The sequence below is a fragment of the Anopheles stephensi genome, unplaced genomic scaffold (genome assembly GCF_013141755.1).
Source record: "Anopheles stephensi strain Indian unplaced genomic scaffold, UCI_ANSTEP_V1.0 ucontig91, whole genome shotgun sequence".
Taxonomy (NCBI): Eukaryota; Metazoa; Arthropoda; class Insecta; order Diptera; family Culicidae; genus Anopheles; species Anopheles stephensi.
Genome location: NW_023405462.1, coordinates 49,853 through 74,760, shown reverse-complemented (window position 1 = coordinate 74,760; position 24,908 = coordinate 49,853). Strand labels below are relative to the sequence as shown.

The 24,908-nt window shown below is 48.6% G+C and overlaps 1 protein-coding gene across 1 annotated transcript; it reads right to left on the bottom strand.

Annotated features, from left to right (window-relative positions):
• Nucleotides 1-401: 401 nt before the first annotated feature.
• On the bottom strand, nt 402-24,630 carry LOC118517282. Its single transcript, XM_036063253.1, has 19 exons — nt 19,937-24,630; nt 18,831-19,412; nt 14,526-14,990; nt 14,180-14,335; nt 13,979-14,115; nt 13,844-13,916; nt 13,710-13,745; nt 13,256-13,385; nt 13,030-13,183; nt 12,685-12,717; nt 12,032-12,090; nt 11,784-11,959; nt 6,352-11,180; nt 4,054-4,258; nt 2,598-2,937; nt 2,409-2,523; nt 2,123-2,338; nt 1,820-2,040; nt 402-1,759 (listed from the first exon to the last, which is right to left on the bottom strand). The coding sequence occupies exons 1-19, from the start codon at nt 23,202-23,204 to the stop codon at nt 1,591-1,593; spliced, it is 11,364 nt and encodes a 3,787-aa protein (XP_035919146.1). The 5' UTR covers nt 23,205-24,630; the 3' UTR covers nt 402-1,590.
• Nucleotides 24,631-24,908: the final 278 nt, after the last annotated feature.

Genomic DNA, 24,908 nt, shown 5'->3' with positions numbered 1-24,908 from the left:
AAATAACTCCTTTATAATGACAGCGAAACCAGTAAAACGTCAAACTACTCGGTACTGCATGACCTCCTGCTCGTTTGCCGCTGACCGTCATTTGTTGACGTTAAGTTTCGTTCAAAAGGGATATTTTTCGTTCAGTGAGGGATATTTTTAAAATCGGTTTGAATTGGTGGAATTTTAAATTTATGTTGAATGTTACTGCTTGTTTTATGAGTAATACGTTGTTTTGTTAATTTGCCACGATTTCGCCACTCCTTTCTTACACGTTTTTTTGGATTTTTTGGCTTTTATAATTTGTAGCTATGAACGACTCCGGTTCCGCCTTATTGCAGGCGCAAACGCCCATTTTATTTACCCTTATTTTCGGATCACGTTGATGCGGAAATATTTGCCGTAAAATGATATCCGTTTAGTAGTTGTCGGTATTTTATTTATTATTGAATCACTTCATTTAACAAACAGTTACGTGTCGTTAGAGCCTATCAGGTAGATACACTTGGTGAACATCTTAATGACAAAACAAAATGGTTAAGTATCCAATGGTGGTTTTTGCGCTGGTTAACCGTGTGTAATGTGATGTATGCGTGTGTGTGTGTGTATGTGTGAGTTTGTTATGTTGCTAATGGTACGACGGTAGTGAACATCTGTTAGAGAGGTTAAAGCTGGTGGAAAACTTTACGAGACGTTAAAAAACACGGTTACGCTCAGGTAAACCCCACTACCCAGTATCAACTGTGTGTTAATGCACTGCAAAAGGCGCGCAAGAGATGCTCATTTCTGTTGTAAGTAGGTGTGTCACGTGTATGTGTTAATTCGAATCTAAAACTTTTCCCTATTTTGCATTTTAAAACAGCTGCTTCATGAGATATCCTTGACAAACAAACGTATTAGTTCACAGGACATGTTAGCGATGGTTAGCGTTTGATTCCGTTATGCAGAAAGCACAATGCAACCAATCACTCACTGTACGTCGGGTACGCAAATGTGTTTTTTCTTTTGTGTAATCGAAATCTCTTCGCATGAAACTGAGTCCTTAAGGCCCGTTCGAATTTATCAGTCACAGTGATTCAAATATCCTGACCTATGACGGGGTACACATCATTCAACAACAGGGTTCGTAATTGCTTGCTTGCAGGCACTTGTGTTTTGCTAAAAGCTTCAAACGAACGAGAGAAAAGTAGACGACTTTCTTGATGTTGCTCTACTTGCTTAAGTTGCTCTCTTCGCCGAATGAATTAATTTTGGACGCATAATCGAGCAGCGCTTTGTTTGGTTAAATATAGTATCTACGACTATGACTAGCAAGACACTACTGTGATAGTATTAGTTGTCCTTGTTTTTGTTGTGATTTGTGTGTTTTGTTTTTGTTTTTGGTATTACTCTTTGTTGCATCACAAACGAAACGTTCATTGTTGTTGGCAAGGGTGCGTTGCTTGGTCTGCTCTGCTTTCGGTGCTTTAACACGCTGCTAACACACTTGAGCCGGCCGCCCATGTGCAGGATGGTGATGATGATGATGCCAATAATAAGCTGCCGGGCGCATCGTTCGGCGCGTGAATTCCAAATCCTTCATGTGCTGTCCCTCTGTGTAGCTCACATTTTCGACACGTAATTGCCGGGGAACGTTCCGAAGCATCCGGTGCGGGCGGACGTGCCGACGTACCAACCGTCGTCACATTTCTCCAACACATAAACTACATCCCCTTCGAGCAGCTCCAGCTCATCGGTGTTTTGTGGCTTGTAGTTGTACAGCGCTCGATAACTGCAAATAGAGGATCGGACGGTCAAGCACTGTTGGCAACTGTACACCGGAAACACTTACGATATAGGTTCGTTGGAGGTGTCCACGTGCAGGACTTCCGTTTTCTGAATCGTCTTCGTTTCTCGCACTACTCCGGGCGAAATACGGCCGTTTGTGTGCGAATTGTCGTAGTGCGTCGTGAGTGCGTGCGATGATTGACTTGTAACGCCAAGAGCGGACTGGGGACGGCTGACAATCGGTTCGATGTCGTAGCTTTCCTCGCCATCAATGTCGGTCAGTATCTGGGGAAAGTGATGTAGCATTGCAAAAGTCGGGATTCACAAATCAGGAAAACAGGAATTGATTTCTTTGAAGCCTACTCACCTCTACATACGATACAGGAAAGATTCCCTTCTTGCTGCCAATTTTTCCTTCGAACCAATTATCGTCCACTCGTCTGGTAAGCGTCACCAGTTCACCCTTCAGCAGCGACAGTTCGACGGCAGTTTGAGCTGTGAAGTTAAACTTTGCCCTTGCCTTGCCTTCTCGCGAGGGCTTTTTGGGAAGTGGTCTAACGTTGAAGTTGTCTCTGGAGATAATCTGGAGAAAAGTGGGTGGGACCGTCTTTAGTAATGCCAAACCCCGTTTGGAGGAACCATTCTTCGCATACCTCGATGTAATTTGCCGGCAGAAGACCAACGGTGGCATTGTGTTCTCCTTCGTACCAATTTTTATCGATTTGACGCCTCAGATAAATGATGTCGCCCTTCCGGAAAGATAGCTCTCTACAAAAGCGATACGATGGGTTAGAGAAGCACTGACAGTACCGCTGACGGCGATAACCACAATGGCCACTTACCGTATACTTTGGCCCTGAAAATTGTACAACGCACGCGCAATCGTCTTGGGCTGCTGGACGATTTGCGGCTTCGGGGACAGGTCGGCCGCAAAGTCATCGTAACGGTTCAGCGGGATGGGAGATTTCTGTGAAGGCAAAATGTTGTCCATGTGACGCCGGGAGTGCAGATCCTCTAGCTCGTGCATGTACTTCCGGCGGCGCTCTTCCTGGTACACGCGCCGCATATGCTCGGCCTGGCGGTGGGCCAGCTCGTCGTCCGGTATGGGTTCCTTGTACTCGAACCGGATCGGCGTTTTGTAGTGGATGTTGACATCGCTCTCAATGTAGCGACGCGGAGACTCTGCGAGATATACACACAAAAGGCGCCATTTTGGCCGGTGATGTTTACGTGAGTTTCGAAACATGTGAGGTTACTAAACGCCATGTACTTCCGGCTAAGTAATGGAGAAGTTGTGGTGGAAATAATAAATATCATGTATGTGTGTGTGTGTGTGCCGTGTCTAATATGAGCGTACATTCACGTCAGCGTTTGTTTAACTAGTTTCTTATAAGAAATTAACTGAACTGCGATCGTCTCCGCTTACTCTTTTGCTCCTAAAAGAAATAATAACGCTGTTGTCACTGGCAGACAAAGGCTAGTCAGGCAGTAGGCTCGTCTTTTAAAACAAAAGTTAAGGATTAAGTTATGCTCCAACACTTTCACTGAGCTCCCCACTACCTACCCAAGAGGAAGTATCATATGTTTGGTAGTACCTTGACCGCAGCCGCTCTACCTGTTTGTTTATCAATTCCCCCCCCTCCCCAGCCCTGCTGCAAGTCTGCAAGTCTTCATGCCCCTCCTGGCGTCCGGAGAAAGCGTGCAAAACCACGCTCGAGGAGTGGCTCGTGTTTGGGGAATGACCATGACTGCAGTCGGTGTGCAGAGCTTTGGTTTATGCTAAAACCCAGCACTAGCTGCAGTTGTTGCGCTTTAAGGCACATCTTTGCATTGTAAATAGACGTGCGCGGTTGGATAATTACTGTAAAGCGGGCCCCACAAGACATTAACCTCCGAAAAAAGGCAATGTAATGGAGAGAACATAGCACATAACGCTCAGTGATATTAATGTTCTTGCAAGAGTGTTCCCATGGTCCGGTAGTTTAATGTTATCATACCGTACTTCCTACTCCTATCGCATTCGGTGCCGGACCGTTTCATTTTAGTGAGCATACGGTACATCCCCAATATATGCTATCATACGTTGGGGTTGAATTGGCTTGCGAAAATTGAGTGTCCAACAGGAGCACGAGAAGTGGAAATGGAAAAAACAGAAAACCAAAAGCACTCAAACGGCCTAATCGACACTGGAAAAGATAAAAAGCATAACAACTCAAGACATCAATAGCTAACAATATTGAGTCACATTGCAACAGTGGAAGTAAGACGAACGCTCTCGCAAGGTGTTTCATAACTTACCTTGGCGCTGGTCTCGCTTCGGTCTGTTTCGTTGAACACCTTTGATAACGAAAGTGATCCGCATTTGTGCGTTTTGCGGTGACAAAAAAATTTTGTTGGAGCAAAGCAAGGGCAAAATTGGACTGTGTCTGATATAGAAACACGGCGGAGTACTTTTTGTTTCACTTGGCTTGGTTCGAAACGCTGAAGCACTGATAGCGGGTGCTCAAACTAAATTGCCGACAATCGACGATGAAAAGGCTGTTAGAAGTTGTGCAATTGAACGTATTATACACCAGTTACTGTTACACTCTGGAAGGTGTTACGCTTCTACCGAAGACGCTTCTTGTTTCTCGAGCGAAGGAATATCTTCAGGGCGTGTGAAGAACGATAGCGGACCGTTCGTCTTGATACCGCCCTGGGAAACTAGCACAATGTGCACGCGTTTTTTGTTTACTGTCTATTAGGTCGATGATTTTTACATCACCCCTGGCAACACATCCACAGGGTGGTGGGCCACGCACGTACGGTTGTGTTAAGTGAAGTTTCAGTACAGTGGCACAGTGAAGTTTTCCAACGAGATCGACTAAGCTCACTGTTTAAATTGTCTGATTAGCCACACACACACACACACACTCACGTCATGCACGTTAAATTTGAGGCACAAAACTTGGGAATATTGCACCAGGCCGCTTATCTGCCCAGTAATACAACCCGCAAACCCCCCAAGAACCACAGAAACTCCGTTCCAATATTGATAGTGCGAACGACAAACCTGCAAACATGGCTTTTGCACTCGGTCGGGAAAAACGCGTCCGTCCGTGAAGTCCGTGAAGTCACACACAGCACACAACAGTCGAAAGCAACTGAACGAGTGACGCGACCCTTAATGCGCGTGAACAGCGGTGACCGAGGAAGCGAAACCTTTGCCGAACAACGACAACCTGTGCCAACCAGCCAGCCAACCACCCAGGCATCCACAGGCCGGTCGACGCACACTCATCGCCCCCTCCATTCAGGGGCGGCATAACGTGCTCTCGCGTACTCTGCCCACTGCTTGCTGGCCAAGTTTTCGGTTGCAGTTCGCTCTCCCGTCTGTCCAATTCGCTCTTTTTATGCGTAAGTTCAGGTTATGTGAGGCATGTCTCACTCTGGTTGCAACTCGCGGAACACGTGCTTGTGTGCACACAGCGTACATGAAACGTGTTTTATGTGGTTAGTTAAGAGACGGATGAGTTTCAAATTGCTCTGAAGTTACTGAACGGAGGGAGCAACTAGCCGGACGCTTATCTGCAATTGCTAGGCGCGAGTCTCTGCATCAGCTGTTCCTGCAGAGAAGCTCCTTCCTCCTTTTATGGATGAGCATAATTACGTCTTCAGATATCAAAGATCAATCAGCGATTGAATGTTCCTTCTTGAAGGGTTTCGTTAAGCGTAATGTGTGTCTTTGGTACGAAGATACGTAGCTAGAGTTAAGAGCAGCCTCGTGCCCGACACAACGACTCGAGACACAGCAAAGTTTACTTCGTGCATTACTTTCACCTTCAACAGCCCTTCTAACTTTCACCAATTACCCTTGTACCAATGAGACGCAAGTCCGCAACAGAGCGTATATGCGAGAGACAGACCATTAGGCAATCGACGGGCTGTGGGGCCGGCAGAGCACAGCAAGACCGTGTGCCAATAATGTCGCGCTATGGGGAAGGTGGCTCTTCTTTGTAGTCGCTTAGATTGTAGAGATGTGATTAAAATGTGTGTGTGTGATGCCGTTGTTCGATTTGCTAATAATTGATCGTGAGGCGAGGAGATTGGGAGTTTGGGAGCGATGGGCTAAGATGATGCCAAGATCTTCTCCGCCGCGAGCTGTCTGTTACGGTGATGCTGCTGCCGCTGCTGCTGCTGCTGCTGGCACAAACATCCGGACATGACTCACCTGCACTGTTTGCGATCGGTGATGATGAGATTAGGGTTGGTAGTGGTGGTGGTGGTGGTGGTTGTGCTCCTTTCAGGGGGGGCGAAGGGAACGTGATGTGCGGTTCTAAAGGGATGCGCAAACGAATCGAAGAGACAATGCAGTCGGGACGCGATACATGGTGATTTGATGGTGGGTAGATGGGCGATTTAGAAATGAGATGAGAATTAGGGGGAGCCCGCCTGCTGTAGGGGCAGGGTCTGTTAGACGATCGATCCTGGGGAGAGCGAACGGTCAGGCTACTGGTTCCAGCAGTATGTACAGAGCGATAGGAACGAAGGGAGTTAAACATGTGCCGCCGAGCCGAAGGAAAGTGAAGGATATTAGACAGAGTGGCGGAAGGGTTATCTTTCGGAGGTCTGAATAGTGGTAGTACGCGCAACACTGATTAGCACCCTAACATAGACCACAGATCGGAGACATCTAACGCTCGACATCTCTCTACTAGCAAGGGTGTTCATAATGGTGGTGGATCTAAAGACTATGCATGAAAAAGGTAAAAAGAGTTTTGAAAAACCTTCGAATGTTACGGACGGTTTGTCGACCGGCACGTCCGTCCCTGCGGTCGGCGTGTTGCCCGTCATTGCCTGTATCTTTCTCCAGAGCGCTTCGACTTCAAGACGGCGTCTCGATCTCGACTTTTCCCAGCTATCCTTCTGATCGTGGTACGGCGTATCGCCACCGTCGGGAGTGTAAAATTGCTTAAGGAAACCATCGACACCATCGCTACCATTACGTTTGTGTCGCGTCTTGCTGTCGGAGGACTGTCGCGGTGAAGGTGAGGAGTGCATGCGAAGCGTCTCAGGCTGATGCGTGTGGAAGCGGAAAGAATGGTGACGGTGGAACCGATCCGGGCTCGGAGCCGATCCCTTGCGGACGATCTGTCTGCCCGGGGGCGATTGGTCCGGTGCGGCAAGCGAGCGTGCATTGTCGGTCGGCCGGGGAAACTGGTGCGCAATCCAGGCGCCGGACAGATAGCCCGAAATGTCCTTCAACTCACGAATGTCCGGCACGGAGGTGTACATCTTGCCGAGCAGTGAAAGCTGCTCACCCGATTCAAACTTACTTTTAAGCTTTTCGAACTCTTCGCTACCGGAGGACGCACTACGCCGATTGCTGCCGGCGGAAACGTTTGGCAACTGGGCGGACTGGAGCACAGCGGCCGGTTGTTGTTTTGCAGCTGCCGCCGATTGATGTGCGTTGGAAGTTCGCGTTGGCTTCATTTCTCGCTTGAGCGAAGCCGTCTTGCTGATCACGTTTATGTGCGGCATAAAGCGATCGTCCTTGCGAAAGGGATTCTTAGGAATGGGTGATATGACGCGTTCCTTGCGAGACTTCCTGGTCCGCGCACGTTCCGACTGGGCTTCATATTTGTGCGTAATGCGGGACACGTCTCCGGACTCGTGGTGACGCACGATCGTTGATCCTGTCGCCGCTTTGCACTGTCGCTTCCCCGTGCCATCATTCGCTTTCTTCTCGTCCTCTCCGGACGGGTGGCGACCTAGCTCCGAGTCACTCTGATACTGACGTTCCGGGCTGGCAGACGTGGCTGCCGATTGGCGCCATATGTTCACGTCCAAGCTTTCAAACTTGTCCTTGATCTTTTTCACCTCGCCCGTCTGTATGCAGGTGGCATAGTCCGGGGTGGTGCTGCGTGAGCGGAGAGTGAACCGCTTGGGGGACAATTTACGAGCCGAGCTTCGATTCGAATCTTGGGAAGTGCTGGCAGTGTAGGTGGAGCAGGACACGGATCGCTTCTCTCCAAACAGATCCTTCAGATCGGTGAACGATTGGGAAAGCGTTATCATGGAACTGCATGTCCCCTTAGCAGCGATTGTCTTGCCGTGCTCATCATCTCGCTGCGGCCCGGACTCATTCTCGGAAAGGGACGAATCTTCGCGAGCATGATAAATTGTGACCGTAGGCGTTTCATCGATCGCTTGCTTTTCCTCAAAATATTTGATCTTGGTTTTGATGTCCTCCACTGGTGGTACGTCGACCGCTTGGGCCATCGATTGACTGCGGAAGATGACGGTTTTGTTGGACGTTTCGGAAGAAATGCTTTCCGTATCGCAGTAAGATTTTGAAGGCTCGTTGCGTACGATCACCTCGAACTCCTTTTCGCGTTCCTTGCGTGGAGCGTCGCGGGAAGGCTGGGGGGCAGGTTTGGTATCGCTGGCTTTTTTCAGATTACTATTTAGCGACAGGAAGTGAGACGTTTCCGTCGTAAGAATTGTGGGTCGGGCATGTTTCTTCTTTTTGCCGATCGATGGTAGTGTGTGATGCTTCTCCAGAATCTTATCCTTCAACTCTTGACAAAGAGTTCGGGAGAGAGCCTCACGGTCGACTGCCTTGCAAGGTAGGGAGTTGCTCTCAAACTTCTTCGGCAACACTCGATCGCTTTTGTCGCTCGATTTCTTCCCGAAGGCGGTCACTTGCGTTCGAAGATGACTTTCATTGATCTTGTCCTGTGTGAGCACCGAATGACTACGCACCTTGAGCAGCGTCTCGAGTCTACTGGCTCGTTCCGGCACGTTGATAACGTATTCCTCTTGCTGATGCACTTGGGTGGTGGCCCGGCTTACCGTTGTCGGATCTTTCTGCGTGCCGGTGCTGTAAATTTCACTAAGCTGGTTCTTCAGCTTCTTCATCTGCTCGAAGGACAGCGTGCTGAGCAGATTGCTGCTGATAATGTCAAGCGACTGAGGCTCGTCCCGTTTTTCGCCCGCGGTAGAATACTTTTCCTCCAGATGGGACGCCACATCAATGACGGACGATCCGCGCCACAGTGGTTTGTAGTAATCCTTTCGGTTTTCCAGATCGCGCAGTTTGGCATCCTCGAAGTTGAGGGCCTGCTCGTTCAGGATGCACTTTAGATCCTCTACCGATTTTTCACGATTGCGCAGCCCTGTGTCCTGATCGCTTCTCCAGCGCACGTCTTCCGGATCGCGTGGTAAGAAGAACAAATCCTTTTCGCGCTGATCTTGCTTCAGCTTGCTTTTCAGTTGGTTCAGCTCACGCTCTGCCTTCTCTTGATCGCGCACCCGCTTCCAGAGGTCGTAATCGATTATTTCTTCTTCGCGCGTACGTCGCGAGGGTCGTAAATCGTTAGATGAGGATGAAGTGACGCGCTCTAGCTGCCCGAGACGCTCCAAGCTGTTGTAGAAATTGTTCAGATCGCGAAAACGGCTACGGGAGACCAACGGTTCTTGGCTAAGATTTAGCGAATGGCTGCGCACCAGCTCATCCTTCGACTTTGCCCCTCGTTCGCGCTGTCCTGCGTTACCGCTCAGACTGCGTGCTCGAATGATTTTCTTCACCTGCCCTTCTTTGCCTTTCAGATATTGTATACGGCGGCAGGAAGGAGATCGCGACGTGCGCTGGGCGATCTGGCACCGGCGTCCAACAATCGTCCTGGGAGAATCGGTACCGATCAGCTCTTCCTGTATTGTCGTACTGGTCGTGGTGGTGGTGGTGGTGGTCATCGTTTGCGCTGGTGGCTCACTGCGACTACGCTCATGAAAGCTGAAGTCGATTTCCATCCGTCGTCCACGCACGTAACCAAACTGGTTTTGCTGATCCTCGGGCTGATCTTCCGTCAGCTTCATCATCGATTCGAACCGATGCACTTGCTCGATCACGTCAGGACCTACCTGACGGACGGTTTGATATTCTGTCGCTACCTTCGCGCTGTCATGCTTGTCCTTTGTTTTGAATTTGGAAGACGATACGGGTTTCGCTTGTGTCAGATAGTAGTTCGATTGTTTGAGCGAAGGTTCCGAACGACAGGTCAGTTTGTTCCAGTGGTGAGCCTTTTCTAGCACGCTTGTCGGCGGCTTCTCGTCCGTGTCGAAGTTGGGTGAAGATGTCTGCAGGAAAAGCTTCTGGAAAAAGGCATCGGAACGCAGGTTTTCCTTCTGCTGAACAATGCTCTGGCTGTAGGCGCTCTGCTGTGAACCCACTGTAGGGGACTTGGTTTTGAGAGATTTTATTCCACGATCGAAGCTACTCCCCATAACCACTCGCTGCGGTGTTTGGCGATAGTTTCTGGTCGTTGCTAACGTGTTGGACGCCGATGGAGCGTAGGAAATGCGTGACCTACGAGACTTGGACGCCGTGGAATCGATTGAATACGTCGAACAGGAGCGGGCGAGACTTTGGTTGGAAGATGAGGTGGTTTTGAGTCCGAACGCTTTCGACGCCTTTTGGAAGCTGGTTTTGATGGTAATGGTCGGTGCACGGCCGGTGTTTGATTTCCGATTGAGAGATCTTTTTTGCAGCGAAGTGTCCTTTCCCTTAGAAGACGGCGCTGTTGCGATGGAAACCTTGAAGGACTTTTCTTCCTTCTTATGGTTCGACGCGGGCGATAGCACTCTGTTCAGGCTCTTGTCAGACGAGTAAATGCTGGACGCACTTCGATATGTTCCGCTGGAAGAGAAGCGCTTCAACGATGATCCTTCCGCGGTTTCCACCTTTCCCACGATTGGAAGGTACGAACTCCGGAGCGCCTTTTTCACTTCGTTCGGAGACTTAAGCTCCGGGTTGCGTAAAATGCTCGTTGACACGGACACAATCTTGGGCAGCTTCTCCTCGATGCGCTTCTTTTCTTCGGCAAACGTACGTTCCTTCGAGATGCCCCGACCGAATGCCACCGGACTTTGGCTCGGTTTGCGTGCCTGTCCGGTGGGACTGCTCGAGGCTGCACGGTAAGCCGCCACCGTGGAGCGTTTAGAAGCGACACGTGTATTGTTTTCCTGGTTTTTCTCTTCCTTCATCATCGACGCGGACATTGACATGATCGAGGAGCTTGAGGTGGCGCCTCCGCCGAACAGCAGTGGTCCGGCAGACTTCGAGCGGAACTTGGCCGTGTGAGGATTAGCGGCCGATGTGGTTGTTGTTGTCGTACGCTCCAACATCGTACGTCTATTGAACGTGTTGGTTTTCACCTGGGCCATGATCTTCAGCGTTGAGTTGCTGCGCGAAGATTTTCGGCTTGGCGGTACCGGCGGTACGAACGTTCGCGACTCCTTGGGAAACGATCCGAACATGTCCAGCGGTCGATGGATGTTGGTGATCGGATAGCAAGCGATAGTGTTACTGTCGCCTGCATAGGCGATGTTGGAGTTGGTGTCGCAATTGTTTTCCTTAATTTCCACCACCAAGTCCGATTCGATTGCTTCTTCGTTACGATCTGTTGGGAAGTGGGAAAGGATAGGCCAATCCGCGGAAACGCACAATCCGAGAGAGATAATTTAATGGAAAATGGCTTAAATTTGGTACGGGTGCAACGTTGGCCAACACGTGCCTCGTTTTGCAGTGCTATTGTCACACTCACACGTTTGCGATCCACACGTTGCCGGTACAGGCGATTGCTACTGTTCGAGTGCCAAAAACGCTCTTGCGAATACTGTTCACACCTTTATCAAGCCATTCTTAAGGGAAAGAACATGTTATATGTTGCGCTGGTGTTTGAAATACCTCGATATATGCGTGTGCAATAGATGTCCCCACCGTACACTAGCGTTATATAGAAGAAAAGGTATAACCTCAAACACCCTACCGCACCCTTTCACCATAAAATCCTGGATTAGTTTCACAGCGTAGAAAAAAGAGTCTTACCACCCTGCTGTTATGTACCGAAATCATAAATTAAAGTTCCCGGAAGAAGATGTTAATGAAAGACGTCAGGTACAGTGAATGATAGTGGGAAAACAAGTGATGTAGAGGACAGTGTATGATGTTATGAGCCTTAGAAGACGGATTATACCGGTGGCCTTACCTTTTGGCCTTTCTGGGGCAGGTTTACGGAAACCTTGCAGTGGAATCTCGCCTCCAGCTTGCATGGTTTTGTAGTGTTGCTTTTGCTCGACCGGACTTAGCGCTGCACTGGCTGTCGGTTCCCGTTTTCGAAAAACTAGCGTCGAATCACTTTCGTATCCCTGCTCCTTAAGGGCTCTGGAACGAGGAGGGAATGAGGTACGGAGTATGAGATTGGCGTGACGTGGTGCTTCGCGTGCCGTAACTTACCTGGACAAATTTCCCTCGGTGTACGTCTTGCTAGTGGTAAGCTTCTGATGTTCCAGTTGCTGCGAAGAGACATTGAATCCAGAGTAAATATCTACGCAGCGTACCTGATCATCAGTATCAAACTATTCCACAGAAAGATCAAGCTTCAATCTACTGCTGTCTAGTTGCATGATTACACACTGTGTTTTGTCACAATTTATTTGGCCAAACTGTCATTGGTGCGGTGTGGTGTGCTTGTTCGTTTAGCTACTTGGAGTAGTGAGTGATGCGTGGTTAGTATTTGTGAGACACTGCAGTAAAAGCGTAGTTACTGATTGAAGGTATTATGCGAGGGCCCATCAACACAGTTAGTGCTCTATCCCAAGCGGAACTACAGTACTAGCCGTTTTGGAATGTGTGTTAGAAATGCATCAGCAACTAATGTTTGAAGAACAGACGATCATTATTACGTCTTCAGTGAGCGAAAATATGTTAGCACAAGTAGCTTAAGTAGTCTAAGAAGAATATTGCACAAGCTCCAATAATTTGCTTAACCGTCACAGGTAGTGCCAATTCCTCCATTGCAATAGCTACACACTCATGAGTCAGTCTGTAAAAGCATCTGTGGGTGAGTTGTGAGTAACGTAAGAAGAGTAGCAAAAGTAAGATCGTACCCCGTTAAAAATGTCCATTACTTCATCCCACCACTTCGTGACATTCGGTGCGTGAGTGTTTTATTTTTGTGGTGTGGTGCACGCATAGATTTTACGCACGCAATTGCACGACAACGTGGTGTGGGATCGTTAATTAGAGGACGTGTCGTTCGTGAAATGAGAAAAGCAGAATATTCTGATCTGATCTGATCGGAAAGGGTTTTTGGTGGAGTTGGAAAATATCGAGAGCCCGGCGACGAAGACTTGCGCCTATCGTCCAGAGCAGCCATATTAGGGAGCTATAGCAAAAGAATTGCTTCCTTTTTACAGCCTGTGCGTGCCAATCGGAGCTGTTACTAACATTACCTCTTTAGATTCTTTTTCCGAGATCGACGAACGTCCCGGTGTGTAATCTTCGATTCTTCCCGGTTGGTTTTTGTACGCCGAGTGGCCCGATTTGACCGACTGCTGATGGTGGTACGGTTGCGGTGTTGTAGGTGCGCTTTGCAGCGTGCTGAATCTGTCGAATGGATGGACACATCGGATGGATCAGTTCGGGATCATGATGGCAGCGGGTACACTGCATACTCACTTGTTGTAGCTGGTGGGACTCAAGCCAACAGGAGTGCGTCTTCGGTCAAGGGTGCTATACTTGATAGTGTAGTCCGAGTCGTAGTTCGCTTCCGGCTCCGACTGATAGCCAGTCGATTTGTACGGGTATCCTAAAGACATTATTAAATCTTTGATCAGTGGAATGAAGCAAAGGCTAGGCAAATCGACAAAGTGTATTATTTCTAATGAAAACTGTCACACGTGCTCCCGGAAGAAACAGTGCTGCAAAGGTAACAAGGGGTTCGTCAAGTGTAAGATTTGCTGCAGGGCGTGCCAAAAACAAAACAAAAAGGTATGATAAAATGATAAAAAGCCAGCATGGATTGGCGCATTGGTAGTCTTGTGGATAAGATTAAAGGCGAGCAGAGGCACTGTTTCGTGTGGCCGTGTGGGTCTGCTAAAGCTGAAGATAAATCGCGGTTTTGTGGTATCACCTCTGCGAGTTTTGTATCGAACGGTAACGTAATCGTCTAAAAAGGAAGAAATGTGTGGTATCAGAACATGTTCTTTACTAGAGCTTCCTATCATTTGTTTGTTGTTAGGGACAACACAAAGTGGGGACGCTTACCATCATCGTGTGTTTTGTGGAGTGTTTGGTACATTTGCTTGTACCACTTGTCGCGGTTTCCCTCGTCAATCTCCTAAAACAAGACAACCAACAGTCAGTGACTTTAGTTCACCAGTCAGATGCTCGAGTACTTACAGATCGTAACGTGAGTGGCATTCCTTCTCGGGAAATAGGCCCGATTCCTTCGACCTTCGGTGCTGACTGTTGCATTTTGCGTTCCTGTGAGTCACTTCTCGCATGTAAAGCGGCACTCGATGGCTCTGGCTTAGGTCCTGGAATGCATAGAGCAGTTTGAGCTTGCCGACTCCACTGTCCACCTCGCCATCGAACACTTACTTATTGGTGGAGGTTGACTGCTGGCATAGCTGGTATCCACCACGTTATCGAGCTTGGTCAAAGACGATGAAGTGCGTATCGTACTGGCAGTTATCGTTGAGCCCTTTTTCAGACTCTCCGACGTCGCCGAACCATTTATGGTCGCTGTCTTTCCATCTAGGTAGCAAATGTTAGGTTATGATTAATGTGCTGTGAGCATGGTGTACAAAAACCGGTGACTATCCTTTCAGAACTGTGATGTATACCCCAAACTATGCGCTCAAAACCTGATGATTCCACTCTTGTGTGTGTGTGTGATTGTTATGCCAGTGAGATGCTATTGAATGGGGAGGGTTGGATTGCTTACCTTTAGATTTCAGTAGAGAATTGATCGTTGGTTCTTGTGAGTTGGTAGATCTTGGAAAGCGTACTTGATACCCTCCCTGTCCAGGTGGTGGTGGTGGTGGTGTTGTTGCTATCGGCGTTGGCCTGATGGCGTTGGGTCCAGTTACTCCAGAACTTTGACCGGAGATCGGCTTCGGCTGTTCTGACACTGCCAGAGGCGGATTGTAGCCTGGCTGATTCCAAGGAGGCGTTACCACTGACGCTGCGTTGGCAGGAGTTGGAGTTGACGTTCTTTGGGTTGGTGGTGGCGTTTCGAATCCAATCCGACGGAATTCGCGCCGTTCGAATAAGGGCGATGGTGGGGCGCTTCGCGGTGTCCACACGGCAGGCTGTTGCTGTTGCGATGTGCTGGATTTGTTTTGTGTTCGCTCGGCAAGTTCTTCTTTGGTAAGGACTTCTGTGGAGCGATTAAAGGGTGACCATACTCCTGGAAAGAATGAATATAGCGAAGGATCCTTTAATACACGAGCAAGACATGGGGGCACGCACACTGCAAACAAAACAAAACTGTTATAGGGGGAAATGAAGGAGAACATCAGGAACGTTTCTGGATAAACTACACAATTTTTTGACTCGGGAGGGCCCGAATGACAGATACAGATGCTGACAGGACAATGACAGATGTTACAGTCTTTGTAAGACTTATGCGTTGAGTGTGTTGATTAATAAGCAAATAAGATACTCTTCAAATTAGTGTTTTCATTTTCAAAAAGTTTGGCTTGATGGGAGGGAATGATTAAAAAATTGAATCGAAGGAAAATAATTGATAACCCTTCAGTCGGGGCTGCTGTCTGCCACCGGTACCGATATACTTTTTCAATGAACTCTCAAGCTCAAGCAAGGATACATCTTTTTGCTAGACTGTTGACATCAGGTAAGATGCAACGCGCTCTTCTTGGGAGGTTTGCTGGCCGTCTTTTTCTGGCGTCTGCCAAAGAAAACACACCATCATGTAGGCGTGATTCATCTTATTCCTACGTCTGCTTGCCCACAGACATGGCCGAGCTAGCCAGCAGCGTCGTCCCAGAATTGCGGTTTGCTTATGGGTAAACCGTGCGGTATTACAAAATTAGGACCGTGCGTTTGGATACAGGTTTTATTTATAAATTCGTCATTTTTCGACAAACCAGATCCGAGACGAAACCGTCAACGCCAACGTTTCTACTGAAGCGTGCGAGTGGCACTTGGGAGTGAACGGCTGTGGGGGAGGAAAAAGGGTCACGCACGTTTTTACGGATAATGTTATTTAACTTTCGGTATAATGGCGGCAAAAACAGGCGGTTTGAGAACTTTACTAATTAAAAAAAGGAGCACAACAGATTTTCAAACAAGTGTGTGTTTTGAGTTTAATTTGTTCCAATCTACTAAAGTACTAAAGAAATGTACTTGTAGTCAACCGTGAAACCACGGCCTACTTATCATTCGCACCAAAAGAATAAATCGGTATTGCCAGCATTCCAACCAACGCAAATTTGAGCTAGTTGTGAACATCTGGACCCAATTGCTGCCATTTACGCTCGCAACAAACGCAACAGTACGAGTGCGCGAGAACGCAGCAAGCATGTCTGGATGCCGATGGGAGGTGCTGCCGCCGGTGCCGTTGTTGTTATAGCTGTTCACTTTCGATTGTAAACATTCGAGTATAAATGTACTGCGGCTCTAAATTACATCATTAGGCACAAGAAAAGACGATGAACTAATCATAGTCCGGGAATTGCCGATATGTGATCGCGATCGCGAGGAATGTGTACTTCTGGAGAAGTACTCGTCCTACTGTGAGTAGGAGCGTAATTAAGGAAAAATCTTAATGCTGTGCATTAAATTATTGATCGTATAATAAGTCTTCTCAAGAGCACTACTGAGTGGAAAAGAATTTACATTGAACAAACGACGAGAACTTACCTAAACTAGAAGTTTTGGCCTTAAACTTAGGTCCAATTTTAACCGCTGTTCCACTGTCTGCAATCATACCGTCAACAAGTAGCCGTTAATGCTTTATGCTAATGATTGTTCCCTTCTCACAAGTAAATGTACAGACGAAGAAAAATAGCAAATTTCGTTGTTGCTTTCATCCAATATCGAATAGATTCCGTTTGCGAGACGATCTTCATGTGAGAGAAAGGTTTGAGCATAACGCGCGATTACTAACCCTGACCCATATTCGTTGGCTTCTTGATCTGCGTTCGAGTTTTAGAACTTCTTCGATGTTTTGGCCTTTGGTTGCTTTGTTTTGGTTTTTCACACCACCCTGCCTATGAAATGTTTCCTATTAAGCATAAACGGTTTTATCATAAAACACACTACTCCCACTAGCTGGATTGACGCATAAACATTAGCCGCGAGGAAGCGTGTTTGTGTGTGAGTGTGTTTGCATAAGAATGAGAGATGGAGAGAGCGACAAGGAAAGAGCAAACGCGATTGCACAGTTATGTTGCACAGCGTTCTTTACACTAAACCACACGCGCGCACGTTGCTCGGACCACTCAGCGCGGGTGACCACTGATCGATGTACTACTGAGGCACATTATTATCATTACAAATTCATTCACACTGGCACACACCGACTCCAAACTCCTCACAATGGATGATTTGTTTTGATATTAGCTAAATTGAGAACTGCTTCGGATCATCAACAATTGCATTGCAGCAGCCGCCGAATCACACACAAACACACAGCTTTCTGAGGCAGCAATTCACGGTCTGGCCGCGTGTGTTCTACTTCACTTCAGCAATAATGGGTGAAAATAAAAATCGGCGGAAAATAGTGTTCGCCTACGCGCCAACCGCGTACAAAACACCCGCTAGCTACACCGCCGCCTTGAAGCTAACGATCAAACTGGTCAAATGAAAATTGGAAAAACTGTGACTGCACGGTGAGACTCGATTTGCTAGACTACGCGCGAAGAACGAGCCATTGGTCGTTTCGATCCTGCGGGTCGATTTTTCTCTCGCCGATGCTCACGATATCTGTGTCCGTCGTCCGGCAGTAACATCTTCTTTACTCGCGCGGGGCGGTTCAGGGTATCGCCGAGCGTCGGTCTTCGTTGACCATGCGCAGCACTTGAAATTGCAGACGGGTTGGGTACCCCCTTGCTGGCCGGTGGCCAACACTGGCAGTGGCCGATAGAATACAACATTTCCCTCGTATCTAATTGAACCGAATACGGGGGTTGATCTTTCTCTCGATCCCTTTCTAGAACGGTAGACGGCCCCACCAGTGGGAAAGCTTTCGTCGTGGTGATGGTCGTGCGTGCGTGCGGTAGTGGTGCGGACTTGTTTACCATTTTTTCACACCGACCGCCTTCGCCAGAGCATAGTATATTTGCTGTTGAATGGCTAAAAATAATAATGGGTCCGTTACGTTATACGCCACAGTTTCTCATTTTCCTCACTACAGCCTACGGATACCCTACGGTTTTAGCGTTGGTGTAGGCAGGCAGTCGTGCGGTAGTCGACGTCAATCTTGGAGATGGTTTTTGATCTAAACGATCAGCGAAAAAGGTGGTTGCTTGATCATCAAAAACAGTATGACGATCACTACCACTACTACTGCCACCGAGATGAGCGAAGGATCGATCAATGGTGTCGGGAAAAAGGGGGGTTGTCGGTGTAACCGTAATGAATCATGGGCGGAAACGTAAATATTGAGACAGGGCTGACAAAGTTCGGTCGCCATGAGGACGCTTGGTATGGGCGTTTTTTCGCGCAGTGATTTTTCTTCATTGCAATTCGAACAGTCGGCGACGACGAGATCCGCCCTAGGATGATTCACATCGATGCAGGCGCGATCGAGGATGTGTATTGTTTTGGTATTTTTAATTGGCCTTGAATGATAGACACATTTAGCCGTGTATATGTGTGTGTGTTACAAAAAACTGTGTTAGATTTAAAATACATTTTTAAGTCTAGATAATAATGACAATATTTAGTCTAAATTATGTCGGGGTCATACAGGCGCAAATCGTAAAGCGATATTCTTTTAACGCAATGCTAGGATCAATTGATTAGAGGTAGTTGGGCAGGTTATTAAACTATGATACACACACGTGCAACTCATCTGAATGATCTATTTAAAGCGCATACAGCTCAGGGTAGCTCGGGAAATAGAAGCGTATCCAAATGTCAATCATTTTCAGCACAGAGTAGATTATGTACAGCGTGTGACGGTTGCGCGACTAAAGGATGCAGTTCCTCACAGAAAACACTCACACACACATACGTAGATAGAAGGGAAGCTGTGGCGCAAAGGGGTTGTATCAAAACGTACCGCGAGTAAACAAGAAATCTTTGGCAAGCACTAGCGCGTGATCGATTTCATGCAGCAAGTCAATCCCGGGCAGGGAACCATTATCCACAGCATCACAACAAACATCGCCATATATACCATGAGTCGTACCCGGTTTCTGCGGCTGGAGCGGTTGGTCACTGGGACAGGTCCTGCGCGGATTCGTCACATCACACACACCGGCGTCCAGTGAGTTCTGCCGAATGCGCTGTTCGAACTGTTGGCACTTGTCACTAACGCTAACTACCAGTTCGTCGGATGCTGGGCCGTTCTGTACCGCAGGCTCCACATGCTGAGTGGGAGCAGCAGCGGCCACCTTGCTCGAGCTGTGTGCATTTGGCGGCAATGTGCTCAGTTGCTGCTTTTCTTGGTGAGTAGCAATTAGTGCTGCTACATTTACTTTAATCTCTTCAGCATCGGTTGCCTCCGCTGTCTGGGCCTTAGATTCGGGGCTAGGTTCCTTGACCGTGCTGGTCGAGCCCTGTGCATCGTTCGTTTTTCTATGCAACACGAAGGAAGTTTTGGACGTGGCGAGAGGAATTCGTGACGGTGAAAAGTTTCGCACTGGTTGACCGGTTTTGCAAAGGGAAATATAAAAGTAAAATAACATTGATCCGTGTGTCAGAATTCGCTTGAAAATAATATCTCCAACAAAACGTTTTGCAAACAACACAAAATGATCGACAATAGTGGGAAGTAGGTGGAATAAAATTTTTGCTGTAAATTTTATTGTTTTGCCTTAACAGTAAATAGTAAATAGGTTACTTTCACAGCTTGATTCACTGCATACTCTCTCTGTCTCTCTCTCTGCTCTGCATGATATGTGGTTAAATAAGGAAAGATATTTAAATATTGAAGAGTATTTCGGGAAGTAGCAGACCAACAACAGAATGATGCATTCAGACAAACACAACCAAAACGATAATACTTGTACAGCAGGCTGACAGTGACTGATCATTTGTGGAAAGAGGGGAATATGAAACGGACGCCACTCCACACAACAACCCCAAGGCCCACCGAAACGAGCAGGGAGGATCGTCAGTACCCACTAGGGCTGTTAATTTCATCCGGTCGTTCCGTAGACTCACCGGTAGGAGCACGAGGCTGGTGCTGTTGTTGCTGCTGCTGCGGCTTCGCTGGTACGTTGTTGGTGGTTTCTAGTGACTTCCGTTCGGCAAACGCTTCTCGCTGACGCATTTCCCTAAACTCTTTAAAATCCGCTTCTATGTGTTTCCGGCTCGCAGTCGGTGTCGAAGGGGCCCTAGCAAAACCGCCGCCCGCACGCATCTTGGCTGCGTTCTTTGCTTCCTCAGCCGCAGCCTGAGAGGCCATTAGATCACGCACACGATCTTTAACTTTTTTGGTAAAGAATTCTTCATTATCAATGGAGGAATCGGTGGAAGCTGCTGCAGGCGGTGGAGGAGGCACGGGAACGGGACGCTGTTCTGTACAACTTTTCGTCTCTTGTTGTGCTCCAGCGACCCTTTCACCGTGCTTCCGGATGTCTGACTGACTTACACCACCATTCGTAATACCAACCATGTTCGAAGTTTTAACGCTTGACAGGCTAGATCGCTCTATTACAAAATCGTTTTGTTTCGAAACGAAATATTGTTTGGAGTATTTGCCATTGGTTTGCTGGTGGGACTCTTGCAAGGGTAGTGCGATTTGTTGTAGTTCCCGTTCGTATCTGGCCGTTTCTAGCTCCAGCTTGCGAAATTCATCCTGCAGCTCCTGATCTTTCATGCGACTTATTTCTGAACGCAAATCCTCGGTCGTCGGTTCTTGCTTTGACTGTACCGTGGAAGTGTTGTGCGCCTGATTGGAAACACGCTCTGCCCTGGAAGGAGCTGTTGGCTCAACGAACTTGCTGGGACGCTTCTTGCGCGCTACATTGTTCATTCCAGTGTCGGACCCGGTGCGTGGGGTTTCATGGTCAGTATTACGTAAATTTGGGGCTACCCGCAACACGGTGTGTTCGTAACTATCACCCGAGTTCTGTCCACCGTGATCTTCACAGGTCTGTTCTATTTTTGCTTCACGGTCGGCGTTGCCCTCGCCGGGACTGGCAGCATCGGAGCGAACGGGAATGGGATGGTCCGTTTGGTGCCGTTTCGAATCACTGCCGCCCGTCGAGACTGGGGCTACTTTAGCCGAGTTTTGAGTTTTTCCTTGATAACGCTTTTCACTTGAATCCTCGGCGGCGGCACTGTGCGCCTGTATGTATTTCAGCAACGTACTTTGCCCATCGACAGTGCTGCCGTTCAACAACGAATCTTGCTGCTGCTGCTGCTGCTGCTCCACCGATGTTACTGCATCGACACAATTTTCCGCACTATCTTGATCAGCATGTGCATGATCAGTTTGACTAGGATGATCGCTACTAAGAGCTTGAGCATTATTCGCCGACGGGTTATATCCGGCCGTACTCGACGACGAAAGGGCCTCTACGGTTAGAGGGACCAGCTGCTGTGCTGGTGGTGGCGGTGGTACAGGTGGGGTCGGTGCGTCGGATTTGCCGTCTTCTGCAGATACGACCGGATGTTGACCTAGATTAGTCACACTTGCAGCCTCTTGCTTCGGAGGCGGAGGCAACGGGATTGCCGTGCCTGGTGCCACCTGCGCCACAGAACGGGCGGCCGGTGGAGGCGAGGAACGAGCTGTCTGGTTTTCCTTTTGTACAATGATCGCACCAGTAGAGGTGGCGGAAGCAGCAGCAGGAGCAGCAGCACGGGATTTGTCTCCGGGGTGCATGGTTTGCTCGATCACCGACGGTGTTTTCCCGACCCGAACACTATGATTCACAGTGCAATCGATACCGAACTTTGCTGCACAATCACGATCGATCACCGAGGACGGCGGGTCCTTCAAAGGCTTGATGACATTTTCATCATTACTGACGACAGCCGACGTGCGATCACGATCGGCAACTAGAACCGAAGCGCTACTACGTTCGACGGTGGACCACCCTACTACTGTCGAGTCTGGTTCGCCGTTGCTCTCGAAAGTGTGTCTCTGCTCGCTCATGTTCTCAGCAGCATCCGAGACCTCGTCGTGACGCTCTTCACGGTGGCCCGTTTCAACGTCACCAGCAGCGGTGGTAGTTAACGCACACCCATTCGCAAGATCGTCAACAGTGCCAGAGTCCGACATTTGGGTTCGTTGTAGATTGTCCTGTTGCGCAAGCGCCGCACGATCTTCACTGGGTTTAGGAAGATTTTCCCCCAAACTTCGACCGTCGTCGGTGGGGACATGGTTTTGCACAGTGCCGTCGGAAGAAGCTGGTGGTTGCTCTTCATCCTCGGTTGTTTGGCGCAGGTCTTCGTTGCTCAGAGAAAGAGTAGAATTTGAAGCATCACCCTCAATTACACAGTGTTGCTGATTTGAGTCGCTGTCAGGATCAGGATGAATCGCATTGTCGCTGTCGTCTTCGATATGGTCGATGAAAACTAGATTCTCAGGATCAGGATGCCCTTCCTGCTCCAAATCGCTAAGGTCATCGAGACTGCTCGAGTTGGATCCAATGTTGACTACTTCGACCTGCAATACTTCACTGCTGACTATTTCCGTGGTGCAGATACTTCGGAACTCGGTCGGTGCGATATTGCTCTCCCTAGCGTCCACCAGCATACACGTCGTTGGAACCTGCTGTTCGCTTGGTTGGAACTGTGGTGCAGCATTTTGAATCGCCGAGGTTCCACGTCGTCGTTTTCTCTGCCTTCGGTAGCGTAGAAAATCGCGCAATACATTCACAGAGTTGAATTTGGTAGTAACGCACTCGGCACCGTTCTCGTCTCCACTTGTTTTGTTCACTTTCGTCGATTTGCATTCCTTCTGGGGCAATGGTCTAACGGTGGCGCTATCGGACGATGGCAGAATATGTGAATTTTCACCGTCGCTACAGTCGGTGTGTTCCTCTTCGCGTATAATTTCCAGCGGTCCACCACGGGAAGGCTGCACTGCAAGAGGAGTATGATAGTAGGTGGACACACTGGCAGAATTTGTAATACCTTCGTAGTTTCTTATCGCTGCCGATGCTGATGCTGTACCGAGCGTTTCTGCGCCGTATTCGACAGCATTATCGTCATCGTCATCGAGCTCTTCGATCGTTATCGATGGAGGGCGGTAATGCTCCGAATGGCTAGCCGTGGATGAATGGGCATCCTCTTGCTTTGCCGTGGGCGAATCCACACGATACGCAGTCTGTGGTGGGCTTGAACGATGATGGGGCTGATCCATGCTGCTGTGGTCTAGCTCCAAATCAGCTGTTTTACTTTGCCGCAACGCCGATGTGGATTCATGGTCGTCACTAGATTGACTACGACGGCTGCTGCCGATACACGAACTGCACCTCATGTTTTCCGACTCGATGTGACAACTCTTCCTACGTACACACGGCCGCAACTGTGCATTCGCACACAGCCAAGCACTTGTGTGAATGCTATCGTATCTGTGACCTATCGTATCTGGGACCGAACCAACACACGATTGTACCGCAATCTGCCGCCGCGTATATTTGGTGGTGTGCTACACTGTCAACCATTATCAATGTCACTGTCTCGCGCGAATAAAAGAATAACGAAACGCGAACCGTGCGTAACGGGCGCGAATGATGAATTTGGATAGGCTTGTCGGATTAGTAGCGACAAATGCAATTGTTGTTAGAAGCTGCCGTGATTTGAGCACGGCACACCACTGTTTTCACCAACACCACCTCATTACCTATCTAGCGTCGTCCATATCACACACAAAATCCATGCCCTCGCGAAGGAAGGAAGAAGCGCAGCGTTACTACCTCGCCTGCTGATTATTTTAGCGCACACACGATCGAATGTGCTAACGACAAGCACCAACGCACGGCACCGCTTTTTTCAAACATTGGTCTAACGAAATTCTCGCATTTGGTTCTCGCGTCTGTTCTGGCACGTGACATGAATCAGCGGCGGATAATTTGCCACCAAGCGTACGCCGCACTACATTGCTGTAATTATGATGAACTATGGCGGTAAGATCGATCCGATGGAGCAGGATCGCTATCCGATATTATTGATGAAAAACAGACATTGCTTTGGACAGATGTATCCAAGCCAAATACGCCACTGCCAAGCTCTTGAACACACTACTAGTGGGCAACCGACGAGCGAGATTTTTGAAAAACTCCACACAAACGCTTGTGATAAAATATGAATTGTTTCTGGCACTTTAGCAATCTCGCATCGGACCGACTACAAGAAGCCGGCAATGTTTGACGGTTGTATCACGCACCGGCGGCAACCAAGACTGAGAAAGGTTTGCTAAACCTAAACCCGGGGCGATACACAAAGGCACTAAGTGTTTTCTATCTCGCGCATCGCGCCGGCAGTCAGATCTTTCGGCCTAGCCAGACGGTTTGGGAGTAAATGTGAAATGGAGCGATAGAATGGCAAAGAGTTGTTTTCTTCCTTTTCGAATTCCACTTGTGTATATGTCCCTGGTCACTCCACGCCAGCTCCCCCTCGGTGGGTTTGCTGCACGATCGGCTTTTCTCAAGCTGTGATGAGGTGGATTTTCCCGCTTCGCTTCGGGCTTGCTCCTTGCATACGCGCGCATAAGCGATTATGAGGCTTGTTGCCTCGTAGTTATTTTGTTGCGTGGCGCTGTGTGGAAGGATCGCGACATTAATTTCACTACGTCTAATTGAACGACAGCACACGCACGCATTGCACACAACCCGCGGTCACTATACAGCTTCACTTTTTTCATTAACAACTACGACCGAGTCGGCATCTTGGACTGTGGCTTAGGACGGTTAGAACGTACGGGTTTGCCCGTTTCCCCCCGGGCTGTTATCAAATTTACTGATAAGCGGCTACACCGTTGCTCCGCGATTCGCGTTGCTGCTCCCTGGGTGAGACGTGCGTTTTGTCCACGTTGCACGCTCGCGTTTAGGGGCGTAGAACGGGGAATTTTAAAGTCAACTTTTTATTGCTACGGAACACGTTATCGGAGCGAGCAACAGATGCTACTGGCACCAATATCGGGGCAGCTCTTTAAAACTGGTGGCACCTTTGCAGCGAAAGG